This window comes from Panthera tigris, chromosome A2 (genome assembly GCF_018350195.1).
Source record: "Panthera tigris isolate Pti1 chromosome A2, P.tigris_Pti1_mat1.1, whole genome shotgun sequence".
In the NCBI taxonomy this organism is placed as follows: Eukaryota; Metazoa; Chordata; class Mammalia; order Carnivora; family Felidae; genus Panthera; species Panthera tigris.
In genome coordinates, this window is record NC_056661.1 from 10812661 (window position 1) to 10839753 (window position 27093).

Below are 27093 nucleotides of genomic sequence, written 5' to 3' on the forward strand. Positions count from 1 at the left end.
TCTTCTTCCTCCTCCTCCCCCTCCTCCTCCTCCTTTTCTTCTCCTTCTCCTTCCCCTTCTTCTTCTTCTTCTTCTTCTTCTTCTTCTTCTTCTTCTTCTCCTTCCTCCTCCTCCTCCTCTTCTTCCTCTTCTCCTTCTCCTCCTCCTCCTCCTCCTCCTTCTTCTTCTTCTTCTTCTTCTTCTTCTTCTTCTTCTTCTTCCTCCTCCTTGTTCTTCTTCTCCTTTTTTTCTCCTTCTCCTTCTTCTCCTCCTCCTCCTCCTTCTTCTTCTCCTTTCTCCTCCTTCTCCTCCTCTTCCTCTTCTCCTTCTCCTCCTCCTCTTCTTCTTCTTCTCCTCCTCCTCCTTCTCCTCCTCCCCCTCCTCCTCTTCCTCCTCATTCTTCTTCTTGTTCTTGTTCTTGTTCTTCTTCTTCTTCTTCTTCTTCTTCTTCTTCTTCTTCTTCATCTTATTCTTCTTCATCTTCTTTGTCTTCTATGGGAGAAAAAGTACCAAGGAGGGGCAGAGAGAGACAGGGAGAGAGATAATCATTAGCAGACTCCTCACTCTCAATGCAGAACTGATGGGGGCTCAGTCTCCAGGTTCCTGAGATTGAGACATGAGCCGAAATCAAGAGCCAGGTGCTCAACCTACTGAGTCACCCAGCAACCCTAGTGTCTATTCTTTCAAAAAACATTTTTTAATGTTTATTTATTTTTGAGAGACAGAAATAGAACATGATCAGGGGAGGGGCAGAGAGAGAGGGAGACACAGAATCCGAGGCAGGCTCTGGGCTCTGAGCTATCAGCACAGAGAAACAGATAGAAATGGGTTCTTCTGATAATAAACCTTGGGTTCTACACACACTGGCTTCAAGACACTTTTGCCATCACAATTAGGAATTTCTTACATTATCACAAGGTAAAACCTGTCAGTTGGTCCTTTGTTATTAAGAGTTTAATTATAACAGATGTATTTAAATATTTTAAGTACTACAATGTGACCTTGACATCTCATAGGGATAGTTGGATTCAATTTTTATAAACATCTTATCCCTGAGGAAGTACATTTATGAGCTCCATTCTACATTGTAGAAATGGCGCTTGGTCATGTCTAGTCATCTGTCTAAATTTAATACCTGAGTATGTGGTGACCCTTGACTTTGATTCTGTCAGGATGCTTCTAGTTCTCAAACTCTGGGGCAGTGCTTCTCAGCCAGAAATGAATTTTCCCCTGAGGATGTCTGTCAAAGTCTGAAGGAAAGCTGCCAAACACCTACAATTCAAAGGAAAGCACCCCCGAAAATACTATCCTGCCACAAATGTCGATCATAAAAGGTGAGAAACCCAGCTACACCAGCAGTTCTCCAACTTCAATGACCATGTAAATTCACACAGATCCCACTACAAATGCAGAATCTGATCTCACGTCCTGGGTGGCCCAGAGATTCTGCATTTCTACCAGCTCCTGGGTGATGCTAAACTGTAGGTCTGGGTCTGTGGGCCACTCTTTGATTAGCAAGGTTGGGATCTTGTGTTAAAGACAGGTGTAGGTATTTTTAAGTCTTCTGCACCAAATGGTGTCCTTGCACGCATGTAATTTTGAAGGAATAATGTATTCACTCTTTCTTCAGTCTGTGTCAATTCTGTGCTTATTGCTTTTATAAGTGACAAAAATAATACATTTATGAAAAAGACTTTGTAGTGGGCAGAATAAGGCGCTTCCAAATATGTCCACATCCTAATTCCCAGGACCTTTAACATGTTATTTTTGATAGCAACGTAGGATTAAGGTAGCAGACTGAACAGGGCTGTAAATTAGCTGCCATGGAGATAAAAGGATCAGCTGTGATTCTCTAGGTGGGACTAGGGTAGTCAGGAGGGTCCTCCAAATGTTGAGGATGGAGACAAAAGAGTTGATGTCAGAGATTTTGAGAATGCTCTCCTGCTGGCTATGAAGGTGGCAGAAGAGCTGTGAGCCAAGAAATGCAGGTGGCCAGCAACAGAGACTGCAACTGGAAAGGAAACACATTCTCCCCTGAGCCTCCAGAAGGACCACAACCCTGCAGACACCTTGCTATTAGCCCGACGAGACTCCTTCGAAGCTTCTGACTCCAGAACTGTAAGAACCTGTATGTGTTTGTCTTCAGCAGCTAGTGTGGGAATGTTTCATAACAGCAGTAGGAATCTCACAGGGACATAGTCAGTAAAATTATTTGAGGGAACCGAGTTTAAGCTTCTCCATTCATCAGCTTCCCTTGGTTAAGGTCAATTGACATTTAAAGAACCCACATTATGGAGAAGAAATTAAATCAATTTGGAGATATTCTGCCTAGCACCTGGTAGAGTGAATTCCTGGGGCATAAATGTGAGTGTGGTCTGACTCTGATGCTTTTGAGGTAGTGACATAGGCAAGCAATTCATGATCAAAATTTAGGTCACTCACATCTTCTTTATCCATTCATCAATCCACGGACATTTGGGCTCTTTCCATAACTGGCTATTGTTAATAACACTGCTATAGACATTGGGGTACATATGCCCCCTAATGGATCAAGAGGATGTGGCATAGATATATATATGTGTGTGTGTGTGTGTGTGTGTGTGTGTGTGTGTGTGTGTATAATGGAATATTACTCAGTGATCAAAAAGAATGAAATCTTCCATTTGCAATAATGTGGTTGGAACTAGAGTGTATTATGCTAAGCAAAATATGTCAATCAGAGAAAGATAAATATCATATGATTTCACTCATATGTGAAACTTAAGAAACAAAACCGATGAACATAGGGGAAGGGAAGGAAAACTAAGATGAAAACAGAGAGGGAGGCAATTTATAAGAGACTCAAAAATACAGAGAAGAAATTCAGGGTTGCTGGAGAGGAAGTGGGTGGGGGAGGGGCTAAATGGGTGATGGGCATTAAGGAGGGCACTTGTTGGGACGAGCACTGGGAGTTATATGTAAGTGATGTATCACTGGGTTCTACTCGTGAAACCAACACTCCACTGTATGTTAACTAACTTGAATTGAAATAAATAAATGTAAGGTGTGCTTGGGTGGCTCAGTCAGTTAAGCATCCGACTTCGGCTCAGGTCATGATCTCACAGCTCTTGAGTTCAAGCCCCATGTCGGGCTCTGTGCTGACAGCTTAAATTCTATGTCTCTGCCTCTCTCTGCCCCTCCCCAGCTCAGGCCATCTCTCTCTCTCTCTCTCCCCCTCTTAAAAATAAATAAAAATATTTCAAAATACAAATTATTTGGTTTTTTATCTGTAATATTTTATTATGTGTCTCTAAAAGAACTCTATTTTTGGCATGCCTGGGTGGCTCAGTGGGTTGAGCATCCAACTTTGGCTCAGGTCATGATCTTGTGTTTGACAATTTCAAGCACCGCATCAGGCTCTGTGAGATTATGTTTTTTTCACTTTTATGTCTGAAATTCCTTTCTATATCAGTATCTTAACTGCTCTTCTTAATAGTGGACACTTAATATATTAATGTGTCTTCTAGATCGGTTTTATTCTCCTCATTAGGATCCTGGTCTCTTAGTACCTTGTTCCACAATGTGTACAACAGTCACTTCCTTACTCAAGTGTTCACCAAATATGCATCTCCAAGAAAAGTTTTCATGGAGCAACAAACTTGAATAAATAGATTGACTTTAGAATATGATCTCAGACTCTAGGTGTCCTTTCATATCCTGAAGCAAAATTTTATTTTATTTTATTACTTTTTTAAATTTAAATTATAGTTAGCTTCGTTGAGTCCAAAGAAAATGTTCAGATGCAAAGTTGTACGTATATATTACATTGTTTTTTCAAATAAACACATATACGCATATGCACATAAACACAAACTCACTTAAAAGAAATCTTATCTGAGTACAGTTGGCAAGAATGTTGCATTAGTTTCAGGTGCACAACGTAGTGATTCAACTTCTCTGCCCATTACGCGGTGCTCGCCACAAAGGTAGCTGCTGTCTGTTATCATACAAACCCATCCAATATCATTGACTGTATTCCATACCCCGTGCCTTTTTTACCCCAAGACTCATTAATTCCATAACTGGAAGCTTGTATCTCCCACTGCCCTTCACCCATTCTGCCCATCCGCCCACGTCCCCTCAGGCAAACCATGAGGTTTTTTTCTCTGTCTTTGTAGGTCTCATTCTGCTTTTTTGTGTGTTTGTTTATTCACTTAAAATTTTTTTAATGTTTATGCATTTAATTTTGAGACAGAGGTGTGGGGAGAGGCTGAGAGAGGGAAAGACAGAGAATACCAAGCAGCCTCATGTCAACGCAGACCCTGACATGGGGGTTGAACTCACAGAATTTGAGATTGTGACCTGAGCCAATATCAAGAGGCAGGTGCTTAACCAACTGAGCCATCCAAGAGCCCCATCTTTATTCATTTTAATAGCAAACTCATACATAATCTCTTATTTTATGTTGAAAGGAAACTTAAGAGAAAGTTGAAGGTGTAGGTATTAAAAGAGTAAATGTTTGAATTAATATGCATTTAAAAGAATGAAGATGTGTAGACACAAAGATTTCAAGATAGACATAAATGATAGACATACATTTAAAGGATGAATTACTTTTATTGTCATAATGCCTCCCAGACGTCAAAATCTGAAGCATGCTTGCAGTTATGTACTAAGAAATTCTCTACCAGCTAAAGAGGATGAATATCTGTAAATTGATTGTAAATCTCCTTTTCTACTTAGAGATGAGATTACAATGCAAAATGCCTTTACCCAGGGGAAACTCCGTGATTGAAGGGAGAACCCTAATCTCAGATTCTTTTACTTATTTATTTATTTATTTTTAATTTTTTTTAATGTTTATTTATTTTTGAGACAGAGAGAGACAGAGCACGAGCAGGGAAGCGGCAGAGAAAGAGGGAGACACAGAATGTGAAGCAGGCTCCAGGCTCTGAGCTGTCAGCACAGAGCCCGACGCGGGCCTCGAACTCACGAACTGTGAGATCATGACCTGAGCCGAAGTCGGACGCTTAACCAACTGAGCCACCCAGGTGCCCCCCTAATCTCAGATTCTTAACAAAATTTCATTGGAACAACATTTGTCATTTGAAGTCCTAACGCTGATGTAAAATAACTACATTGGTGTTTTATTTTTTTTTTTTATTTTTATTTTTCCACCTTCTTGTGGAGAATACATTGGTGTTTTAAAATTCATTTATGTTCTTACATTCGATGCATCAGAAGCCTGAAGTGGCTCACCTTGGTCTAAAATGAAAATGATTGCAAGGCCTGATTTCTTCTCAAAGCTACCGGGAAGAACCTGTTTACTTTTCTATTCCAAGCTCATATTATACTGCAAGAAAAAAAACCTCACCATATTTCATATAATTAAAAAAGTCTTTACAAAGAGGGGCTGAACAGCAGCTCTTAATTGTGATGTGGAATGAAAGTCCTAAAAGTGTGCAAATGTGTCATGAAGCTACGTAGTGCTCAGGGTCCGTATGGAGGAGCTTTTTTCTCCTCCTTGTTGAAAAGGAAAACCGGAATGTTGTGTAGATGGCAGGACTGTGTCTCCAACACAAGCCAACAGCTCGGAGATCCAAGGGAACTAATCCACACAGATTGCTCAGTCCCAGACTTGGGCGAAACATTGACATAAGCGTTGGGAGTCACTGCCGGGAGGTCTGAACTCTGAGAGCAGCGGAGTTCATGAGGAAGGAATACTCAACACTGGGGTCACGCAGTTATAACCTGGTCTATTGGGAACACAGAACCTCCAGAAAAATTTCCTTTGTGTCCAGACCAGTGTCCCCCAGGGAAATCATGTGCTGCTCCAAAGAGGAGGAGGGAACGTGCCTCATGAACAGACAGAGGAAACTATAATACCTCCTGTGCACACCCACTGCCTGTGCCACCGTGGGCTGATGGGACCAGGTTGTTGCTGTGGAGTCGAAAGCTTGACTGGGAGACCCATGCTAGCCTCCGTTCTGCCGTCTTGTGTGGGGACAGAGTTTAGTCACCACCAATAACCATCCAGGAGGGATCCAGACGGCCGCATGGACACCTCTCCCTCAGAGCTCCCAGCCAGGTGAGTCTGAGAGCTTGGCAAGACCTGGAGGAAAGGGTCAGAGAGAATCAAAGCCAGGCGCATTTACCTGAGGTCACCTGACAGCCACCAGCCTCGCCCAGAACGTGGAGATCTCTATGGCCATGTACTTGCCTGATCATGCCCTTCTGAAAAACTATCGTGAACAAGGTCAGAGAGGGCCCCGCTCCTTTGGTACTTGCCTTACAATGGTAGAGTCACAGGACTATGAAAAAATTTTGTGTGGTGTAAGAGCCTCAGGCAGAAATCTTACGGAGATGGTGACTCAGAGCCACAATGGTTGTCATGGTATGTGCAGAATTTTGTAGCGCAAGGTCTGAACAGAACTTTGCATGTTGTGCAAACCAGAAACAGGACCAGAGTGTGCCCAACACTCGGCCAAAAAGATCACAACACAAAGCCCAGGAAAAACAGAGAAAAGACGCCACGTCTAAAAAGTGAAAGGGACTTGTCCCACCTTCTCTAAGATCACAGGACATCCAATTGGTCAAAGAAATAGCAAAGTCTCAAGGTGCTTTTTCAAAGAAAAAGCAAGTCTCTTACCTTCCATTATGACCTGCCCAACTTTTGCTGTGCTTTGCATATTTCCTGTGCCGAAGGGTTGATTTATTCCCTTAGCACATTTTCTCTTGGAGCATTCACTCTGTAAGACGATGCACACCCTGAAGATCCCACTAACGTCGTCTTGTGACTGAATTTAATTTTGCTCCTTACTATTTTTGCTGGGCATCAGGGTGGTAACAAGGGTTGGAATGTTGTCAGAACCAGGGATGCTCTTTCTTCACGGCCCCTCAGATTTCAGCGACCACCTGAGCCATTAGATCTTTTCTGCCACTTCCATTTTATTTCACTCTCTTGTTTCTCTCTCTCTCTCTGATTTTGAGAAGATTGTTTGTGTTTCTTTAAATACAGGAAAGAAAATGAGCATGCCAGTCTGACTTGTCAATTTTATTTGTTCATGGGAAACTTACATCATTTGCAGGAATGATAATGGATCTGCGCATTTTGAGTTATACCCACTCCGAACGTAATTGTTGGGGTTGGAGTGAGAAGTCATGGTAAAAACACAGCCCAGGGATCACTAATTTGGGGTGTGTGTGTGTGTGTGTGTGCCTTGTGAAATGACATCCGTCATCAGATGGTCAGGGGACATGGTCCAATATATTCCAAGGTGATTCTTATAATATAGAAGCCAGAACTCAATCAACACACCATATTCTAGAGAGCTCTATGTCAACTTACAGCAGACTTTGCAGGTAGATTCTAAAATACAAGCAGGACATATTGTGGGTGAGTGACTCCTTTCTCTTGAAGGGGAACCAGCAACGAGGCCACCTATTTCTTTGAAATTGCCTGACACGATCTCTGATCATTTTCCTGCTCATTCCCCTTCCCATACATGCTTCCTGTTTTGGATTCAAATAGCTCAAAGTAGTTTCATCCTCAGGGCCTTAGCTGAGGCCATTCCCTCTACCATCACACACTTCCCCACACAGGCTCTGGGCTCCTGCCTTCCTTCCCTGCAGGTCTCTGATCAAATGTCACCTAGTTTACTGGTCTTGACCAAACACTGATTATAAAATAGCACTCAAATCTACGCTCTCCTTTATATCTACTTCTGTCTCTTCATAGCACTTGACACCCTGTGATGTCTTATTAATATTTGTATTTGATTCTACTCATTCTCCATCACTAGATTATAGTGGCTTTTGGTTTTCAGTATCTGTGCTCATGGCTTAGACAATGCCTGGGACATGTTTGACCCTCAGTACATATTCCTCCAATGCAGGAAAGAGATTCTTAGCAAGACAGTAAAATACATGACCTCTTCTGGGGAGTGTGGAGAATGAGACCAAAACACCTAAGTGAAATGAAACAGGAGGGAATCTCTTCAAATGAACAATCCTTTGGGGACAAAAGGGACAAGATACTGAAATGAACTTCTTGACTGCACAATATAAATGGTAGCGTTTCAACTATGTGAGTAAACTGTTGATGTGAAAATTAATGGTGTCCTTTGCCTCTTTCCGGGGGTCAGTGCAACCTCATGGAACCAGGAAATATTACACGGATATCAAAATTTCTTCTCCTGGGATTTTCAGAGAGACCAGAACTGCAGCCCCTCCTGTTTGGGCTTTTCCTCTCCATGTACCTGATCACTGTGTTTGGAAACCTGCTCATCCTCCTGGCCATTAGCTCTGACTCCCACCTCCACACCCCCATGTACTTCTTCCTGGCCAACCTGTCCTTTGTAGACATCTGCTTCACCTCCACCACCGTCCCGAAGATGCTCTGGAACATCCAGACCCAGACCAAAGTCATAACCTATGAGGACTGTATCACACAAATGAACTTTTTCATAACCTTTGCAGGGATGGACGACTTTCTCCTGAGTGTGATGGCCTATGACAGGTTCGTGGCCATCTGTCACCCCCTGCACTACACGGTCATCATGAACCCCCGGCTCTGTGGACTGCTGGTTCTGGTGTCCTGGATCACGAGTGTCCTGTATTCCTTGGAACACACCTTAATGGTGTTGCGGCTGTCCTTCTGTACAGAAGTAGTGATCCCCCACTTTTTCTGTGAACTCAATCAGATGATCCAACTTGCCTGTTCTGACACCTTTCTTAGTAATGTGGTGATGTATCTTGCAGCTATGCTGCTGGTTGGAGGTCCCCTTGCTGGGATCCTTTACTCTTATTCTAAGATAGTTTCTTCCATACGTGGGATCTCATCAGCTCAGGGCAAGTATAAAGCATTTTCCACCTGTGCGTCTCACCTCTCGGTTGTCTCCTTATTTTATTGTACGAGCCTAGGAGTGTACCTCAGCTCTGCTGCTACCCAGATCTCCCATTCAAGTGCCACAGCCTCGGTGATGTACACGGTGGTCACACCCATGCTGAACCCCTTCATCTACAGCCTGAGGAACAGAGACATAAAGAGGGCTCTGAAAAGAATCATTGGGATCCAGTGACATAAGAAACAATCATCCAAAGGCTGAAGACATGACCATGATTGAAGGGCTCAAATCCTCAGAGCCAGGAACTACCAATCTTTGATCAGAGTGTGGAAGTAGGATCTACTCCTCCTATTTATTTCTTGGCATTTCCATTTGTTTGATCAACTTCTCTATACATTTAAGGAACTCACTTCATTAAGCTTCTGCTGTGACTGAAATACAGACGGTTTCTCCTTTGTCTATTTGCAGGTGTCCCCAAAGTTTACCCCAACCTTGGGTCATGAATGCCTGAAATTTCTTTATCTCACATGGGACTAGTTTGATTTCTTAAAATTAATTACATCTCAAATGACTTATACCATGCCAGGTAAATTTCCCCTAGATTTCCTGAGATCATTATCATGAGTTATACGCTTCGTACGGAAGAAAGCTACACTTGATCAGTAAGCCATTTCCATCATTTTACTGTCAAGGAGAATACAAAAGCACAGTTTCCACCTTGAGTCTCAGTCTTTTCCTTCGCTTCCTTAGGACTCCACCTGATGATGTGGACTCTAATATTGTTCCATTCAAGCCTCAGGCAATTCACACCCTGCTCTGGCTAGGAAAGCCTAAGCACTCACCGGCACCCATGTGCTTGTCCACACTCCCACAGTCCTTTCCCTGACCACAGCCTATGCCTTGGCCGCACCAGCCCTTGGTTCTCATTGTGATTGCAGGACACACGTCAGCAACATCTATCAGAGAACTCTAATAACCCCAGGTTTATTACTCATGTATGCTGGAGGGCACATGGGATGGTCAAAAGCCATTCTGGGAGGTGTCAGAAGGGGAGAGAGAGTCAAGAGGAAAAGAGAGAGAGAGGAAGCTGCTGAGGGATCTGGCTTTCTCAAAGACCACGGCCAGGGTGGGTAGCTGGTGTTGGGCTCACACGTTCTTGGAGAATTGTATTGAGTAGAATGTGTGTGCTGAAGAGGAAAAGCTGATTCACTCATGTGTCAGTCTCTAGTTCATAAAGGGCTTCCTGAAGCGGTGCTTCGTGACTGGGGGTAGCCGAGGGCTTATCTGGTGATTGTGGAACACATCTGATGATATGTTTATTCAACATGGTTGTGTTCGAAACGGACCCGGGAAAAATACGTCATTTCAGTCACTTGCGTTAAACATGCCCTTATGCCTTGTAAGCGGTGTCTTGGTTTTATTCTGTTACTCAGCTCTGGGTCCAGAATTCCTACCATAGTCACTGGGAAAACCATTAGCTAATCTAGATCTCCTAGTGGAGTGTACTTAGGCAAATTTGAATAAACAGTTCGACCTGATATGTTCTTCATATCGGCCTGACCATAAATATGAGGAGGCAAACATTTGAAACACTCATTTTGTGACACACAAAATATTTCTCTAATTTTTAAAAAAAATCACAGTTCGTGCTATGCACCTATTTATTAAAGCATGGAAGATGGTGTTCACCACTGAGGGAGTTTGTTCATCGAGGCGCAGGATTGCTTAGTGTCTTCTACGTTTTATCACTGAATTATCTTCCTGTTGTTGCTTGAAAACTTCAAATGCCATCCGCTCATGTGATTTTTGCATTGTTACACGAAATAGCTTCCTTTTCCTGATATATGTCACAAATCCCACGGGATGGCGAATGCACAGTATCAGCACCATCTATATAATACATCCTTTCTGCTCTGAAATCTCTTCCACCTGCTTGACCAGAGGACGCTTCACCCAAGAACTGCATGTCCTGCTGGGGTGTGGTTCAGGGTCCCCAGTTCTTCCGCACAAATGGGCACGTCCTTCAAATCGCCCAAGCTGACGAGCAGCCCTGTTCATTCTGCTGCATAAATCCCTCTTTGTTCTAAAAAAAATAATAACATGTTAAAGGAACTGGAGATTAGGATGTGGGCATATCTGATGGTGCCTTATTCTCCTTAGCATAAAGGCTTGTTCATCAGGGTATTATTTTGGTTCACTTATAAAAGCAAGAAACACAGATTTCACACAGGCTGAAGAATGAGCGAATACACGATCCTTTCACAATTACAGGCACGCAAGGACAAGATTTGGTGCAGAAGCCTCCACGCTACCTACTCTTATCTCTAACACAGGATCATCTTCTTGCTAATCAAACAGTGGTCCGCAGACTCAGACCTGCACTTCAGCTCACCCAGGAGCTTGGAGAAATGCAGAATCTCTAAGATTTTGCACTGGTAGTGGGATCCGTGTGGATTCACGGGCACAGTGAAGTTGGAGACATGCTGGTCTAGCTGGGTTTCTCACCGTTTATGGTGGACATTGGCGGCAGGATAACAGGAATTTGGGGGTGCTTTCCTGGGGACTGTAGGTGTTTGGCAGCTTCCCTTCAGACTTTGACAGACGTCCCAGGGGAAAATTCACTTCTGGCTGAGAACCACGGCCACAGAGTTTGAGAACCAGAAGCATCCTGACAGAGACAAACTCAAGGGACATCACATACTCAGATATTAAATTTGGACAGATGACTAGACATCACCAAGCACCATTTATACATCGTAAAATGTAGTTCATAACTATACCTCCTCAGGGATAAGATTTTATAAAGATTAAATCCAAACTCCCTGTGAGATGTTAAGCTCACTTTATAGTACATAACTAGATCTTAATACATCTGTTATATTTAAGGACCATTTTATAACAAGGGACCAAATGACAGCTTTTAACGTCTTATAAAACAAGTGACAGAAAAAGCGTCTTGAAGCCAATCTCTGTGGCACCCAAGTTTTATTATCAGAAGAAGTCATTTCTCTGCTTTATTATTTTTCTTTTTTTTAATATATGAAATTTATTGTCAAAATGGTTTCCATACAACACCCAGTGCTCATCCCAACAAGTGCCTTTTTCAATGCAAATCCCCCTCTCTCCCCTCTCCCCACCCCCCACCTACCCTTGGTTTGTTCTCATTCCTCAAGAGTCTCTTATGGTTTGCCTCCATCCCTGTAACTCTCTTTTCCCCTTCCCCTCCCCCATGCTCTTCTCTTAAGTTTCTCAAGATCCACCTATGAGTGAAAAAATACGGTATCTGTCTTTCTCTGCTGGACTTCTTTCACTTAGCATAACACTCTCTAGTTCCATCCACGTTACTGCAAATGGCAGGATTTCATTCCTTCTCATTGCCAAGTACGATTCCATTGTGTATATAAACCACAACTTCTGTATCCATTTGTCAGTTGGACATTTAGGCTCTTTACATAATTTGGCTGTTGCTGAAAGCGCTGCTCTAAACATTGGGATGCACGTGCCCCTGTGCGTCAGCACTCCCGTGTCCTTGGGTAGATTCCTAGCGGCGCTGTTGAGAACAACGGTAGACACTGGGTCGCCTCCTGGGCTCAGTGGGTTCATCTTCCGTGTCTTGATTGTGGCTCAAGACATGACCCCATGGTCTGGAACTGAGCCCCCAGATTGCTTCTGCAGTGAGCATAGAGACTGCTTGGGATTCTCTCTCTCCCTCTTTCTCTGATTTTCTCTCTCTTAAACTAAATAAATAAATATTTAAAAAGCTTCTCTATGTCCCTCTCTCCGTCCCTTCCTCTCCCCCACTCATGCTCTCTCTTTCCCTCTCTCTCAAAAACAAACAAAGAGACAGACAGACACACAGCACTAGAAATGCTACAGCTGGGTCCCTAGGACAGGCAATGCTTGGAAGGCAAAGAGGACTAATCCCGGAGGGTTCCTTGGTCTTAGACTTGGAAAGTGTGTCTCGGCTGAGATAAGGTGCCACAAGATTTACACATCAGGAAGGGGACAAGTTCAGGGAAAAGGGGAGGAAAAAAAGAACTGCATTCACTTGGTCTCTGACCTAGTCTTTTGGGAACCGAGATTCATTAGGAAAAAGTACTTGTGTCCAGAGCAGTTTTCCACTTGGGAATATGAGATCAGAGGCTGGGGTACCAAGAGGGAAATGAGCAGATACAGGGAGCTGTAAATACTCTCTCGTCGCCTGTCAGCCTGTGCGAACTTCGATGGGAAGGGACAAGGTCTCCCTTGTTCTTCCAGGCCCTAATTATGGCTGGGGGCCCATGCTTTACTCCATCCTGCTGTCTCAGCTGAGAACAGAGCTTTAGTCCCTACCATCTGCAGTCCAGGGAGGCATTCAGACTTGTCACAAGGAGACCTTGTCAGACACCCTAGCCAGGTGAGCCCAATGGCCCGGTGCGCCGTGGATGAGAGGGTCAGAAGAATGGAAGCCAAGTTCATTAACCTGTCTTCGCCTGAGATCCAATTCAACTTAGTGCAGGAGGGGTGATCACCGTGTTCATTTGTTTGATTAAGTGATGTATTTATTCAGTGGCTGTGTCAGTTTCACAGAGTGGATGCTCACACTTTTGTTGATCTTCCATATTCTATTCCTTTAACTACTATTAAGGCAATGGCAGTTTATTTTACCACCTGGTGTATCAGGATCTTCTCAAGTTTCTTAGATAATTGCTCTGCCTCATCCGTTTCATTCACCACCACCCCACTCTCTGCCTCGCTGTCTGTTGAACAGACGTTTTTATGTTTGTGTAAATCACAGCAGAAACTTGCCATTCCAATATGGAGCCTCAAATTCATTTGTCCATGGGAGGCTTAAGAACTGGCATTTCTGGGAACCATTTCTATACATTGCAGGTAAAAGGTCGCTGATCTGGCCTCACTGGATTATTTGTTTTTCGGGTGTGGAGTTTGGAGAGTTCTTTATAGATTTTGGATACTAGCCCTCTGTCCGATAAATCATTTGCAAGTATCTTTTCCCATTCTGTCAGTTGCCTTTTAGTTTTGTTGATTGTTCCCTTTGCAGCACAGAAGCTTTTTATCTTCATGAGCTCCCGATAGTTAATTTTTGCTTTTAATCTCCTTGCCTTTGGAGATAGAGACACAGAATCTGAAGCAGGCTCCAGGCTCCAAGATGTCAACACAGAGCCCAATACACAGACCCCAATGTGGGGCTCAAACTCATGAACCATGAGATTATGACCTGAGCTGAAGTTGGACACCCAACAAACTGAGCCACCCAAATGCCCCATCTCCAAGGCATTTAACAAAGAGTTAGTATCTATTCTCTTCAACCTACTCCAAAATATTGAATAGGAAGGAAAGCTTCAAAATACATCAATCAGGCCAACATTACCCTGATGCTGGAACCAGACAACGACACCCCCAAAAGAGAAAACTATAGACCAGTATCCTTGATGAAGATAGATGCAAAAATCCTCAGGAAAATCCTAGCAAACCACACATGACAGTATATTAAAAAGATCATTCACCATGATCAGGTAGGATTTATTTCAGGGATACAAGGGTGTTTCAATATTTTGAAAATCAATGTTATACACATCAACAAAATGAAGGATAAAAATCATATGATCATCTCAATAGATGAAGAAAAATCATTTGACAAAATTCAACATTCATTCATGATAAAACCTCAGTAAAGTGGGGTTAGAGGCAACATACCTCCACATAATAAAGGCCACCTATGAAAATCCCATAGGTAGCATCATACTCAATGGTGAAAAGTGGAGAGCTTTTCCCCCAATGTCAGGAAGAAGAAAATATGTCCACTCACACTTATTCAACATAGTACTGGAGGTCCTAGCCACAGCAATCAGACAAGAAAAAGAAATAAGGGATATCCATATTGGTAAAGAAGTTAAACTGTCACTATTTGCAGATGACATGATACTATAAATGGTAAATCCAAAAGAATCTACCAAAACATTCCTAGAAGTATGGATAAAGAAGATGTGGTATATATACATACAATGGAATAATATTCAGTGATCAAAAAGAATGAAATCTTGCCATTTGAAAGAATGTGGATGGAACTAGAGTGTATTATGCTAAGCGAAATAAGTCAGTCAGAGAAAGACAAATATATCATTTCACTCATATGTGGAATTTAAGAAACAAAACAGAAGAACATAGGGGAAGTGAAGGAAAATAAGTTAATAACAGAAGGAGTAAAACCATAAGAGACTCTTGAATACAGAGAATAGGCTGGGGGTTCCTGGAGGGGAGGTAGATTCAGGGTTAGCTAAATGGGTGATGGGCATTTATCTAAGGAGGGCACTTATTGGAATGAGCACTGAGTGTTCTATAGGAGTGATGAATCACTGGGTTCTACTCATGAAACTAATTCTACAGTGCATGTTAACTAACTTCATTTTACATACATACGTACATATGAAATTACTAGATGTATTACATTAATTCAGTAAAGTACAAGACACAAAATAAATACCCAGTAATCAGCAACGTTTCTGTACCTTAACAACGAAGCAGCTGAAAGAAAAACATTTAAAAACACCATTTACAATTGCACCAAAAAGAATAAAATATTTAGGAATCAACTTAGCCAAAAAGTGAAAGACCTATGTTCCAAAAACTATAATACACTGGTGAAAGAAACTGAAGGTAACATAAATAAATGGAAAGATATTCCATGCTCATGGATTGGAAGAAATATTCTTGTGAAAATGTCCATGTTACCCAAAGCAAAGCAATCGACAGATTCATTGCAATCTCTATCAAAATACCAACAGCAGTTTTCACAAAACTAGAGCAAATAATACTAAAACTTGTATGGAACTATAGAGGATCCTGCATAGCCAAAGCAATCCTGAGAAAAAAGAACAGACCTACCAGGTTTCAAGATATACTCCAAAGCTGTAGTAATCAAGACAGTATGCTTTTGGCACAGAAATAGACACATAGGTCAGTGGGACAGAATAAAGACCCCAGAAATAAAACATGACTAAATGGGTTTAATCTGTTACTTGGCTGTAAATCTTTTAAAAAAATTTAAGAGGTGAGACTAAGGGGAAAAGACAGTCTTTTCTTTCTTTCTTTCTTTTCAATATATGAAGTTCATTGTCAAATTGGTTTCCATACAACACCAAGTGCTCATCCCAAAAAGTGCCCTCCTCAATACCCATCACCCACCCTCCCCTCGCTCCCACCCCACATCAACCCTCAGTTTGTTCTCAGTTTTTAAGAGTCTCTTATGCTTTGGCTCTCTTCCACTCTAACCTCTTTTTTTTCCTTCCCTTCCCCCATGGGTTTCTGTTAAGTTTCTCAGGATCCACATAAGAGTGAAACCATATGCTATCTGTGAAGACAGTCTTTTCAATAAATGGTGCTGGGAAAACTGGGCAGATACATGTAAAACAATGAAACAGGACCACTTTCTTACACCATACACAAAACCAAAAATGGATTAAAAACCTAAATGTGAGACATGAAACTGCCTGAAAAGAACACAGGCAGTAATTTCTCTGACATCAGCTATAGGAACATTTTTCTCGACCAGTCTCCTAAGGCTAGGGAAACAAAAGTAAAGATATACTATTGGGATTCCATCAAAATTAAAAGCTTTTACACAGCAAAGGAAACAAGAAAACAAAACAAAACAAAACAAAACAAACCTGATCTATTGAATGGGAGAAGATGTTTGCAAATGATATATCTGATAAGGGGTTCATATCTAAAATACACAAAGAATTCATACAACTAAACAACAAAAAAACCCAAACAATCCACTTAAAAATTGGGCAGAGGTTCTGAATTGACGTCTCTAAAGAAGACATCCAGATGGCCAACAGACAAATGCAAAGATGTTCATCATCACTCATCATGAGGGAAATGTAAATCAAAACCACGATGAAATACCACCTCACACAGGTCAGAAGGGCTAAAATCAGAAACACAACAAACAAGTGCTGGTGATGAAGTGGGGAAAAAGGCACCTCACACACTGCTGGTGGGAATGCAGCCACCGTGGAAAGCAGTATGGAGGGCCCTCAAAACTTGGAAATAGAACGACAACATGATCCAATAAGTCCATTACTGTTTCCAAAGAAAACAAAAATGCTAAATTGAAAAGATATACGCACCCCTATGTTTATTGCAGTATTCTCTACAACAGACAAGATATGGAAGCAAACTAAGTGTCTATCGATAGAGGAATGCATAAGGAAAATGTGGCACACACACACACACACACACACACACGAATATTTATCTGATGTGTCATTCACAAACATCTTCTCCCATTCTGTAGGAAGCCTTTTAATTCTTTTGTTTTCTTCACCGTGCAGAAGCTTTTTACATTGGTGAGGTCCCAATAGTTCATGTTTGCTTTTGTTTCTCTTGCCTACGGCAACATGGGTAACAAGAAGTTGCCATATTTGAGGTCAAAGAGATAGCTGCCTGTGTTCTCCTCTAGGATTTGGGTGGTTTCCTATCTCACATGTAGGTCTTTCATCCATTTTGAATTCATTTCTGTGAATGGTGTATGGTGTAAGAGAGTGGTCCAGTCTCACTGGCATGTTGCTCTCCATTTTGCCAATACCATTGTTTAAGAAACTGCCTTTTTTCCATTGGACACTTTTTCCTTCTTTGTCGAAGATGGACCATATTGTTTTGGGTCCATTTCTGGGTTTTCTATTCTATTCCATTGTTCTATGGGTCCGTTTTTGTGTCAGTACCATACTGTCTTGATGACTACAGCTTTGTAATACACCTAGAATTACCAAATGTTTTATAAACGTCAACTTTTAACCTGTATTAAACATATGAAACTCCTAGATGATTTGTCAAAAGAATATCAAATCCAAGGTTTATTAAACCCATGGTTGTACAGCAAAGGAACACACTTTTTCTTGTTGAAGAAAGAATAGGTATTTTCTAGACTATCAGGAGTTGTGTTCCCACCACAACTCAATGTTCGGAGAGCCAAGGGGCATAGTCAAGACAGGTTCCTGAGTCCTAGATTTGGAAAAAGAAACTTTCACTCAGGTCTGTGAAAAGTTTCAATGTTAGACAAGCCAGGGAAGTTCGAGGAGGAGTAATAAAAATTGGATATGCCTGAATTCTAATCTGATCTCTTGGGAACAGGGAATCTACAGGAAAAAATTCCATTCTGCCCAGATAAGTTCCCATGGGGAGATGGGCTCAGGGGTTGGAGTAACAATGGGAAATGTGTCTAACGTTTCAGACACATTTTGCTGTGTCAGATGCAGCCAACATAAGGAGCTGTAAATATCTCCTCGGCTGCAGATCCAGAACATGTTTAATCCGAAGCCGGAGGAGACATGGTTTTTGCATTTGGATTCTTAAGTCTGCTTTGGGGACCAATGCTTCACTCCTTCCTGTTCTGGGAATAGAGCTTGCTTTCCATCATCAACAAACAGGGAGGAATTCTGACTTCCACCTGGAGACCTTCCTCTCAGAGACCCCATCTAGGTGAGTCTCAGAGCTCAGCAGGTATTCCAGGGAAGGTTCCGAGAGAATGGAATCTGAAAGCTTTCCTCTGAGGTCACCTGACAGCCTAACCATCCTGGTCTCGGAGCCAAAAGTGCATTGTGTTTGATGGCACGGTGAACTCTTTCATTTTTTTAATGTTTACTTATATTTGAGCGAGAGAGACGGAGACAGAGTAAGAGTGCGGGAGGGGCACAGAGAGAGGGGGACACAGAATCTGAAGCAGACTCCAGGCTCTGAGCTGTCAGCACAGACCTGACGTGGGACTCGAATTCACGAACTGCGAGATCATGACCTGAGCCAAAGTCAGATGCTTAACTTACTGAGCCACCCAGTCTCCCCCATTTATTTTTTTATGTTTATTTACTTTTGAGAGAAAGAGAGAGAGAGGCAGAGTGTGAGTGGGGGAGGACCAGAAAGAGAGGGAGACATAGATCTGAGGTAGGTTCCTGGCTCTGAGCCGTCAGCACAGAGCCTTATGTGGGGTTGGAACTAACCAACTGCGAGATCATGACCTGAGCTGAAGTCGGACGCTTAACCGACTGAGACACCCAGGTGCCCAACCCACTCATTTATAATCAATTTATTTAAGATGTGAAAAAAAGGAAATGTCTGTTGAAATTAGCAATATAAGGATTATTGTTGAAAGTTAAGTGGTGGGAATAAAAGATCAGTTGGGTGCGACTAACGAGGGAACGCCGGGTACTGTCTTCCAGGATAATCTGAACATTTCCAAAGAGTTTTGCAGTTAAAGGAAATATGAAAATACACTATTAGGCATGGAAGGAGGTGCAGTGAGGGAATTTAAACAATATTTTTAAGATGGGGTATTTTGGAGCATATTCTGTATCTTTTAGAAAGGTCCAGACCAACGGAGGGAGCCACGACCTGGCAACTGCAGTTCTGGAGACATACATTTCACAGAATCTTCTCTCCATTAGGTCACTTAAAAAGTTTATTTAAAACTCGAACAGGCATATGCTAGAGGGTTTTATTTTGCACTTATTTCATTACCTGGAGGACGAATTTATGTTGGGGTTTATTGGCCATTTACTTTCCCTGTCGTAAATTATCAGTGTAATTTCTTTGCCTTTTACATTGAGTCTGAGTTTTCTTTTCTTTGTTTGATGCTCCTGCTGAATCGTTTTCTTCCTTCCTCTTGATTGCATTTTTTCACACAAATAATTCTACTCCTGAAACCAATATTACACTATATTTTAACCAACTAGAATGTAAATAAAAACTTAAAAAAACAAAAAAAAATTGCAAATTTTAAGCCAAGTTTACTATTTGCTGTTTAATTCTTGTATGTATGTACAGATATATTTTCTGGGTGGTGTGAGAGAGTATAAACTTTGAGTGGTGAAATCTACCAGTCGGCCATACTTTCTCCCCACCCCTTGCTTTCTATGTGCCTTGTAGTAATAAAGTGCCTTTTGTATGTATTGCCACCTCCCTCCCATCTGTGCTTCCTCACTGCTACCTTTTGTTTTGTGATTGGATCTATTTTCTAAACTAGCAATCGTCCTTCTGCGTCCTGTGGAAACGTGAATTTCTCTTGCATTCAACTTATATCTTTCTCACAAGTGTGTGAGATCCCACCTGTGTTTGTATAGGATGAAATTATAATTTTATAGTCTGCTCCCTGCATTATTTTTAAAGTCAGTTATAATCATAATTCTTGTTTTCCTATTCTTTTTTGAGGTTTTTGCCTATTCCGTTTTGATTTTGAGACGTGTGTTAATGTGATGAAATTATATTTTATATCTTCTCCTACAGAAGAGTCTTTTTAACTCAATTTTAATTAATAAGTTTATTTTGAATTCACTATGTATCCTGATTTTCTTCTCCCTGCTATTCCTTGTATTTTATAAATTCCATTTTCTAAAAATGTGTTACTATATAAATGCACGCCTTTATGAAACAGCAAAAAAATGAATGAAAGAAGTGAAGTCCTGCTCATTTGGATCTTACATTAAATGAAGAAAGCAGAGTGGGGGAAATAAATGTGTATATGACACAATGTTCTCAGGGATAGACATATGAAGAAAGGAAACACGTTTTTGCACACTCACGTGCAAACACATATAACTCAACAAGGAGAACCACGAGTCTGCAGGTCAGGGTCTGCACCCTGACCACGTACGACGTGCTCTGATATTATCTATTGTGCCTTAGTTTTTCTATTCTAGTTTATTCTTGAAAACCACACCCTGACCCCACAAACGTCTCCAAATATGAAAAACATTCCTCTCCCTGGTTCTCTGTTCCTGTGCTGGTAGCTCCCTTTTTGTGTTCTCTCTCCTTTCATTGACAACTCCTGTGAGCATGATCTCTCATTCGTTCATGCAATATGTATTTATTACCACTGTCCCCAACCAAACTATGTCTGGGGGTAAAGGGTGGGAGTAAGTATAAAATGCCCAGGGCACCCACAGTCTAGCAGGGAAACATATATGGAATTAAATAAAAATTACAGTGATAACACCACATCTAAATTATCACAAAAGAAAGTCTTTTTTTTTTCTTGTGGGATTGTCAAAACACACACACACACAAACACACACACACACACACACAGATTCATGAAGGAGATGACTCCTTGCTGTCTGAAAGAGGAGATGGGAGTTTCAAGACAGAAGAGGTGAGAACTTCCAAATAGACCAGTGGATGATTCCAACCAGAGGGGAAGCAGGTGTGTAGGGGCTCGGAGTCTTGAGACTGGGGCTTGAGATGAAGCTACAACTCAAGTTCAGTGTTGGTAGAATTGATGTGGGTGAGGCAGCATGAGTGCAAAGCTGTTGGGTCAGTCAGGGGAGGCAAGCCAAGTGTTGGAAATATGGACTTGGGGTTCATTCTCCAGGGGGGAGTCAGATGAAAGCATTAAATCAGGAAGGTGGACAGTAATGTAATTGTAATATAGACAGATCTCTCGGGGGTAAATGTGTATATTAGCTAGAGGGGTGCTAGCCTGTGATGGGTGGAGAGAGGAAGAAAACTGAAATAAGGCTGTGGAATTGGGGCCCCAGAAGTGGGGAAGTGATGGGGACTTTGAGAGAAGAAAAAGTCGGTCAAATCTCCTCACCAGTAAGAAGCACTCATTATCCATTGAGGGAACTATGCTAAGTTCTTTATGGCGCGTTCACTAAATCTGCCAACCACCTGAGCAGGATAGATACCTCTAGCCCTACTATTTGGGGAAGGATATTAGCATTTACAATAGTTTGGTTGGGAAGGTGGGGGAAGACAAGAGAGGGAAACAAACCACAGGAGATTCATAGGGGTAGAGAGCAAACTCAGGGTTGATGGAGCAGGTGGGTGGGGATGGGCTAGATGGGTCATGGGGATTAAGGAGGGTAATTGCTGGGATAAGCTCTGGGTGTTGTAAGTGATGAATCACTGATTTCTACTCCTGAAAACAATATGTTGCACTGTATGTTACCTGAGTAGAATTTAAATGAAAAAAAGAGTAGTTATCTTGGTTCTCCAAATTCAAAAAGCAAACATATGTAGATCCAAAATTCAAAACACGAGTCTCTGATGATGATGATGGTTTTGCATTTTATATCATTTATAAGAGGTGGGGTTTTGTTAGCAAATAATCTTTTAAAATCCGCCACTTTTGTTGTACTCTGTACATTACCCTTAGAGAATTGTGGGGGTTTTCCCTTGCTTGTTATTTAGCGGGATGTCTTGATAACTTAGACATCTTAACTTTTCCTTTTAGATAAATTGCTTTTTGCTGCTTCATTATTGTGGGCTTGAAGGAGATGTACCTGGGGTTGGGGTGTTGCCAGAACAAAAGACACATTCTCATCCCGCTGCTAGGGGCCGCCTAAACTCATAGATCTTTCTCCCCACTTTTCTTGCTCTCAGTTTTTGAAAATGATGTTTTAATTTCTTTAAACACTGGCTACGAAAAGTTCATATTAATGCAGAGACCCATGTTTACATGCTCATAGAAGACTTAACTACTGGAACTTGGATGTATTTTCACATCTTTAGAGGAAAGAAAATCTCTTGTCAACAGCTTGCCTTGTATCAGCGTTTACCTAATTAATGTGCCTCGAGGTGAGAATAGTCTGGTTGTGACATGGTCCTAGGAGACTAGTGGGCACGCACGTGTGTGTGTGTGTGTGTGTGTGTGTGTGCCATGAGCGGTTTTCAAAGCCGAGGTCCTGGAACCCATAGCTCCATAATGTGACCCTTAATATACAGATGCCAGATTATTACCCAACACATGAAGATAAGGAGGGGGCCCATTTCTATCCAAAGATTCTTTGGAAACAAAATTAGTAAAGTGCAAGAGACGCTATGTGAAGGAGGGATTCCTTTGCCGTGAAGTTTCATCAGTACCGGGGAGGCCACCTTGTTCCTCAACACTCCCTGCCACCATCTGTCACCACGCTTCCTCTTGCTCATTCCCCTCAACGCAATGGCTTTGGTTGACCATTGAATGACCAATGAATATTGGTTTTTGAAACAACAAGCAAACCAACAAAAAGAAAGATGGTGACAGGGAGTGGGAGATACTGGCTTCCAGTTAAGGAACGAATGACGCCCAGGACTAAAGGCACGGCAAAGGGAATATAGTCAGTGATGCTATCACAGCATTGTGTGGTGACAAACGGCGGCTCCACGTGTGGTGAGCGTGGTGTGATGTGTAAAACTGTTGGATTGTACACCCCAAACTGCTGTAACATGGTGCATCAACCACCCTCAGGTTTTAAAAATTGATTTAAAAAAAATGACTTTTCTCAGAGCCTCTGCACTGGTCGTTCCCTCTGATTGGTGTCCTTTTCCCCAGAGGACTTTGTGTCTCCCTCTGTCTCCTTGAGGCCTCTGTTTAGATGTGTTTTGGTATGCCCGAATAACCAGTAAAAAGTAACGTCTCCACCCGCTCTTCCCTTTACACAGGCTTTGTTTTTCTTCATAGCACCTGTCACCTTCTCATATTTTATCCACTCTTTCATTTGCTTATCCTCTGTCTCCATCACTGAACCTTATAGACTTTTATTTTTTTTGACACCTGTACTCTTTGCCTGGAGATTAGTCAGTGCTCAAGGTTATTCCTCAAACGGGTGACAGAATTTCTCATTAAAACTATAGAATCCATGAGCATTAGGGGAAAGAGCTAAGTGTGGGAGGTGAATTCCTATTCAGAGCTGGCATGAGGGAGTCCCCAGAGGGGGCAAGTTCTATCCAAAAAACTATGGATACTGAATTTTTGAAAGAAAAATAAAAATTATAGAATGTCAATGATATTTGCAATGTTCATTGTTGAGAAACTCGGTCATGCTATTTCTTGTTCCCTGATAGTCCCCTCTAGCCCATGGAACCAGGAAATGATTCACAAATTTCAGAATTTTTTCTTCTGGGACTATCAAAGGAACCAGAGCTGCAGCTCCTGATTTTTGGGCTTTTCCTCTCCATGTACCTGATCACTGTGTTTGGCAACCTGCTCATCCTCCTGGCCGTCAGCTCTGACTCCCACCTCCACACGCCCATGTACTTCTTCCTGGCCAACCTGTCCTTTGTAGACATCTGCTTCACCTCCACCACCGTCCCGAAGATGCTCTGGAACATCCAGACCCAGAGCAAAGTCATAACTTATGCAGGCTGCATCACACAGATGTATTTTTTCCTACTCTTTGTTGGATTGGACAATTTTCTACTGTCTGTGATGGCCTATGACCGGTTCGTGGCCATCTGTCAACCCTTGCACTACATGCTGATCATGAAACCCACCTACTGTGGGCTGCTTGTTCTGGTGTCCTGGATGATGAGCACCCTGAACTCCTTATTACAAACCTTAATGATGTTGTGGCTGTCCTTCTGTACAGAGGTGGAAATCTCCCACTTTTTCTGTGAAATCAATCAGGTGGTCCTGCTTGCCTGTTCTGATACCTTTCTTAATGACATGCTGATGTATTTTGCAGCTGGATTGTTGGGCGGTGCTTCCCTAGCTGGGATCCTTTACTCTTATTCTAAGATAGTTTCTTTTGTATGTGGAATCTCATCAGCTCAGGGCAAGTATAAGGCATTTTCCACCTGTGCGTCTCACCTCTCGGTTGTCTCCCTATTTTATTGTACTGGCCTGGGAGTGTACCTTAGCTCTGCTGCTACCCAGAGCTCCCACTCAAGTGCCACAGCCTCGGTGATGTACACAGTGGTCACGCCCATGCTGAACCCCTTCATTTACAGCCTGAGGAACAGAGACATAAAGAGGGCTCTGAAAAGAATCGTTGGGGTTCCAGTGATGTAAAGGCCAATTGTCCTGGGGCTGAAGACATGCCATGATTGCAGGGCTCAAGGCATCAGAGCCAGGAACTGCTATTCTTTGATCAGACTGTGGAAGTAGAATCTGCCCCTTCTCTTTATTTCTTGGAATTCCCATTTGTTTGATTTCAACTTCTCCATACATTTCAATAACTCACTTTATTAAGCTTCTGATCTGTCTGATATATGGTTTCTCCTTTGCCCACTCTCAATCGTTCCCAATGTTTTCCCAAATGTTGGATCACAAATGCCTGTATTTCTGTATCTTACAATGGGCAAGTTGGATTTTATTTTATTTCTTTCCAAGATTTTATTTAAATTTACATAGTTAGCATAGAGTGTAGAATTGGTTTCAGTAGTATAGTTTAGCGATTCTTCACTTACCCAGTTCCCATCACAAGCACCCTTCTTAATGCCTCTCACCCATTTAGTCCATCCCCTCACCCACCTCCCTTCCAGCAACCCTCAGTTTGTTCTCTATTGTTAAGAGTCTCTTTATGATAAAAACACTCAAGGATGTAGGGATAGAAGGAACATGCCTTAACATCATAAAAGCCGTATATGAAAGTCCCAGAGATAATATCATCCTCAATGAGGAAAAATGGAGTGCTCTCCTAAGATCATGAACATGACAGGCATGCCACTCTCACCACTATAGTTCAATAGTACTTGAAGTCCTAGCCTCAGGATACAGACAACAAAAAGAAATAAAAGGCATCCAATTTGGCAAGGAAGAAGTCAAACTTTCACTCTTTGCAGATCACATGATACTCTACATAGAAAACGTGACTCCACCAAAAAAATGGCTAGAGCTGATACATGAATTCGATCAAGTCACAGGTTATAAAATCCATGTACAGAAATAGGTTGCATTTCTATACACCAATAATGAAGCAGCATAAAGAGATATCAAAGAATTCATCCCATTTACAGTTGCACCAAAACACCCCAAGATACCTAGGATAAACCTAACCAAAGAGGTAAAAAATTTATACACTGAAAACTATGGAAAGCTTATGAAAGAAATTGAAGAAGAACAAAAGAAATGGAAAAACATTCCACGTTCATGGATTGGAAGAGCAAATATTGTTAAAATATTGATCCTACCCAAAGCAATCTACATATTTAATGCAATCTCCATCAAAATACCCCAGGATTCTTCACAGATCTAGAACAGACAATCCTAAAATCTGTATGGACCCAGAAAAGCCAAAACAATTCTGAAAAGAAAACCAAAGCTGGATGCATCACAATTCTGGACTTCAAGATGTATTTCAAAGCTGTAATCATCAAGACGGTATGGTATTGGCACAAGAACAGACAAATCGACCAATGGAACAGAATAAAATACACGAAATGGACCCACAAACGTATGGCCAACTAATCTTTGACAAAACAAGAAATAATACCCAATGGAAAAAAGACAGTCTCTTCAGCAAATGGTGTTGGGAAAACTGGACCTCAACATACAGAAGAATGAACCTGGACCACTTTCTTACACAAGAATACACAAGAATAAACTCATGAATAAACTTATTCATACACAAGAATAAACTCAAATGGATGAAAGACCTAAACTCCATCTAAATCCTGGAGGAGAAAACAAGCAACAACTTCTTTGACCTCAGCCACAGCAACTTCTTACTTGACATGTCTCCAGAGGCAAGGGAAATAAAAGCAAAAATGAACTTTTGGGATCTCATCAAGATAAAAAGCTTCTGCACGGTGAAGGAAATAATCAGTAAAACTACAAGGCAACTGAAGGAATGGGAGAAGATATTTGTAAATAACATATCAGATAAAAGGTTAATATCAAAAATCTACAAATAACTTATCAAATTCAACACTCAAAAAAAAGCCAAACAATCCAGCGAAGCATTGGCAAAAGAAATGAGTAGACATTTTTCCAAGAAAAACATTCAGATGGCTAATAGACACATGAAAAGATGCTCTACATCTCTCATAAGGAAAATATAAATGAAAACCACAATGAGTTACCACCTCACACCTGTCAGAAGGGCTAAAATTTAACAACTCAGGAAACAACAGATGTTGGCAAGGATGCAGAAAAGTGGAATCCTTTTGCACCCCATTCGGGAATGCAAACCGGTGTAGCCACTCTGAAAACAGTATGGAGGTTCCACCAAAAAATAAAAATGGAGCTACCCTACGGGGCAGCAATTGCACTACTAGCTATTTATCCAAGGGACACAGGAGTGGTGATCAAAGGGTCACGTGTACTCCAATATTTATAGCAGCACTATCATCAATCCACAAAGAATGGAAAGAGCCCAAATGTCCATTGACTAATGAACTGATAAGGAAGAAGTGGTATATATATATACATATATATGTAAATATATATATGTAAATATATACATATACATGTAAATATATATATACATGTAAATATATATATATATATATATATATATATATATATATATATATATACACACACACTGGAATATTACTCAGTGATCCCTAAGAATCAAATCTTGCCATT

General features: G+C 41.5%; 2 protein-coding genes across 2 annotated transcripts; both read left to right on the forward strand.

Moving 5' to 3' along the window:
* Positions 1 to 7990: 7990 nt before the first annotated feature.
* On the forward strand, positions 7991 to 9038 carry LOC122236607 (olfactory receptor-like protein OLF4). Its single transcript, XM_042978420.1, has one exon. It carries the CDS (start codon positions 8112 to 8114, stop codon positions 9036 to 9038), a length of 927 nt encoding a protein of 308 aa, XP_042834354.1. The 5' UTR covers positions 7991 to 8111.
* Positions 9039 to 23640: 14602 nt separating this feature from the next.
* Positions 23641 to 24573, forward strand: LOC122236380 (olfactory receptor 7A17-like). The gene has a single exon (XM_042977308.1). It carries the CDS (start codon positions 23641 to 23643, stop codon positions 24571 to 24573), a length of 933 nt encoding a protein of 310 aa, XP_042833242.1.
* Positions 24574 to 27093: the final 2520 nt, after the last annotated feature.

Coding starts and splice junctions, on each gene's coding strand:
- LOC122236607 (XM_042978420.1), top strand. CDS start 8,112: ATGGAACCAGGAAATATTACACGGATATCAAAATTTCTTCTCCTGGGA.
- LOC122236380 (XM_042977308.1), top strand. CDS start 23,641: ATGGAACCAGGAAATGATTCACAAATTTCAGAATTTTTTCTTCTGGGA.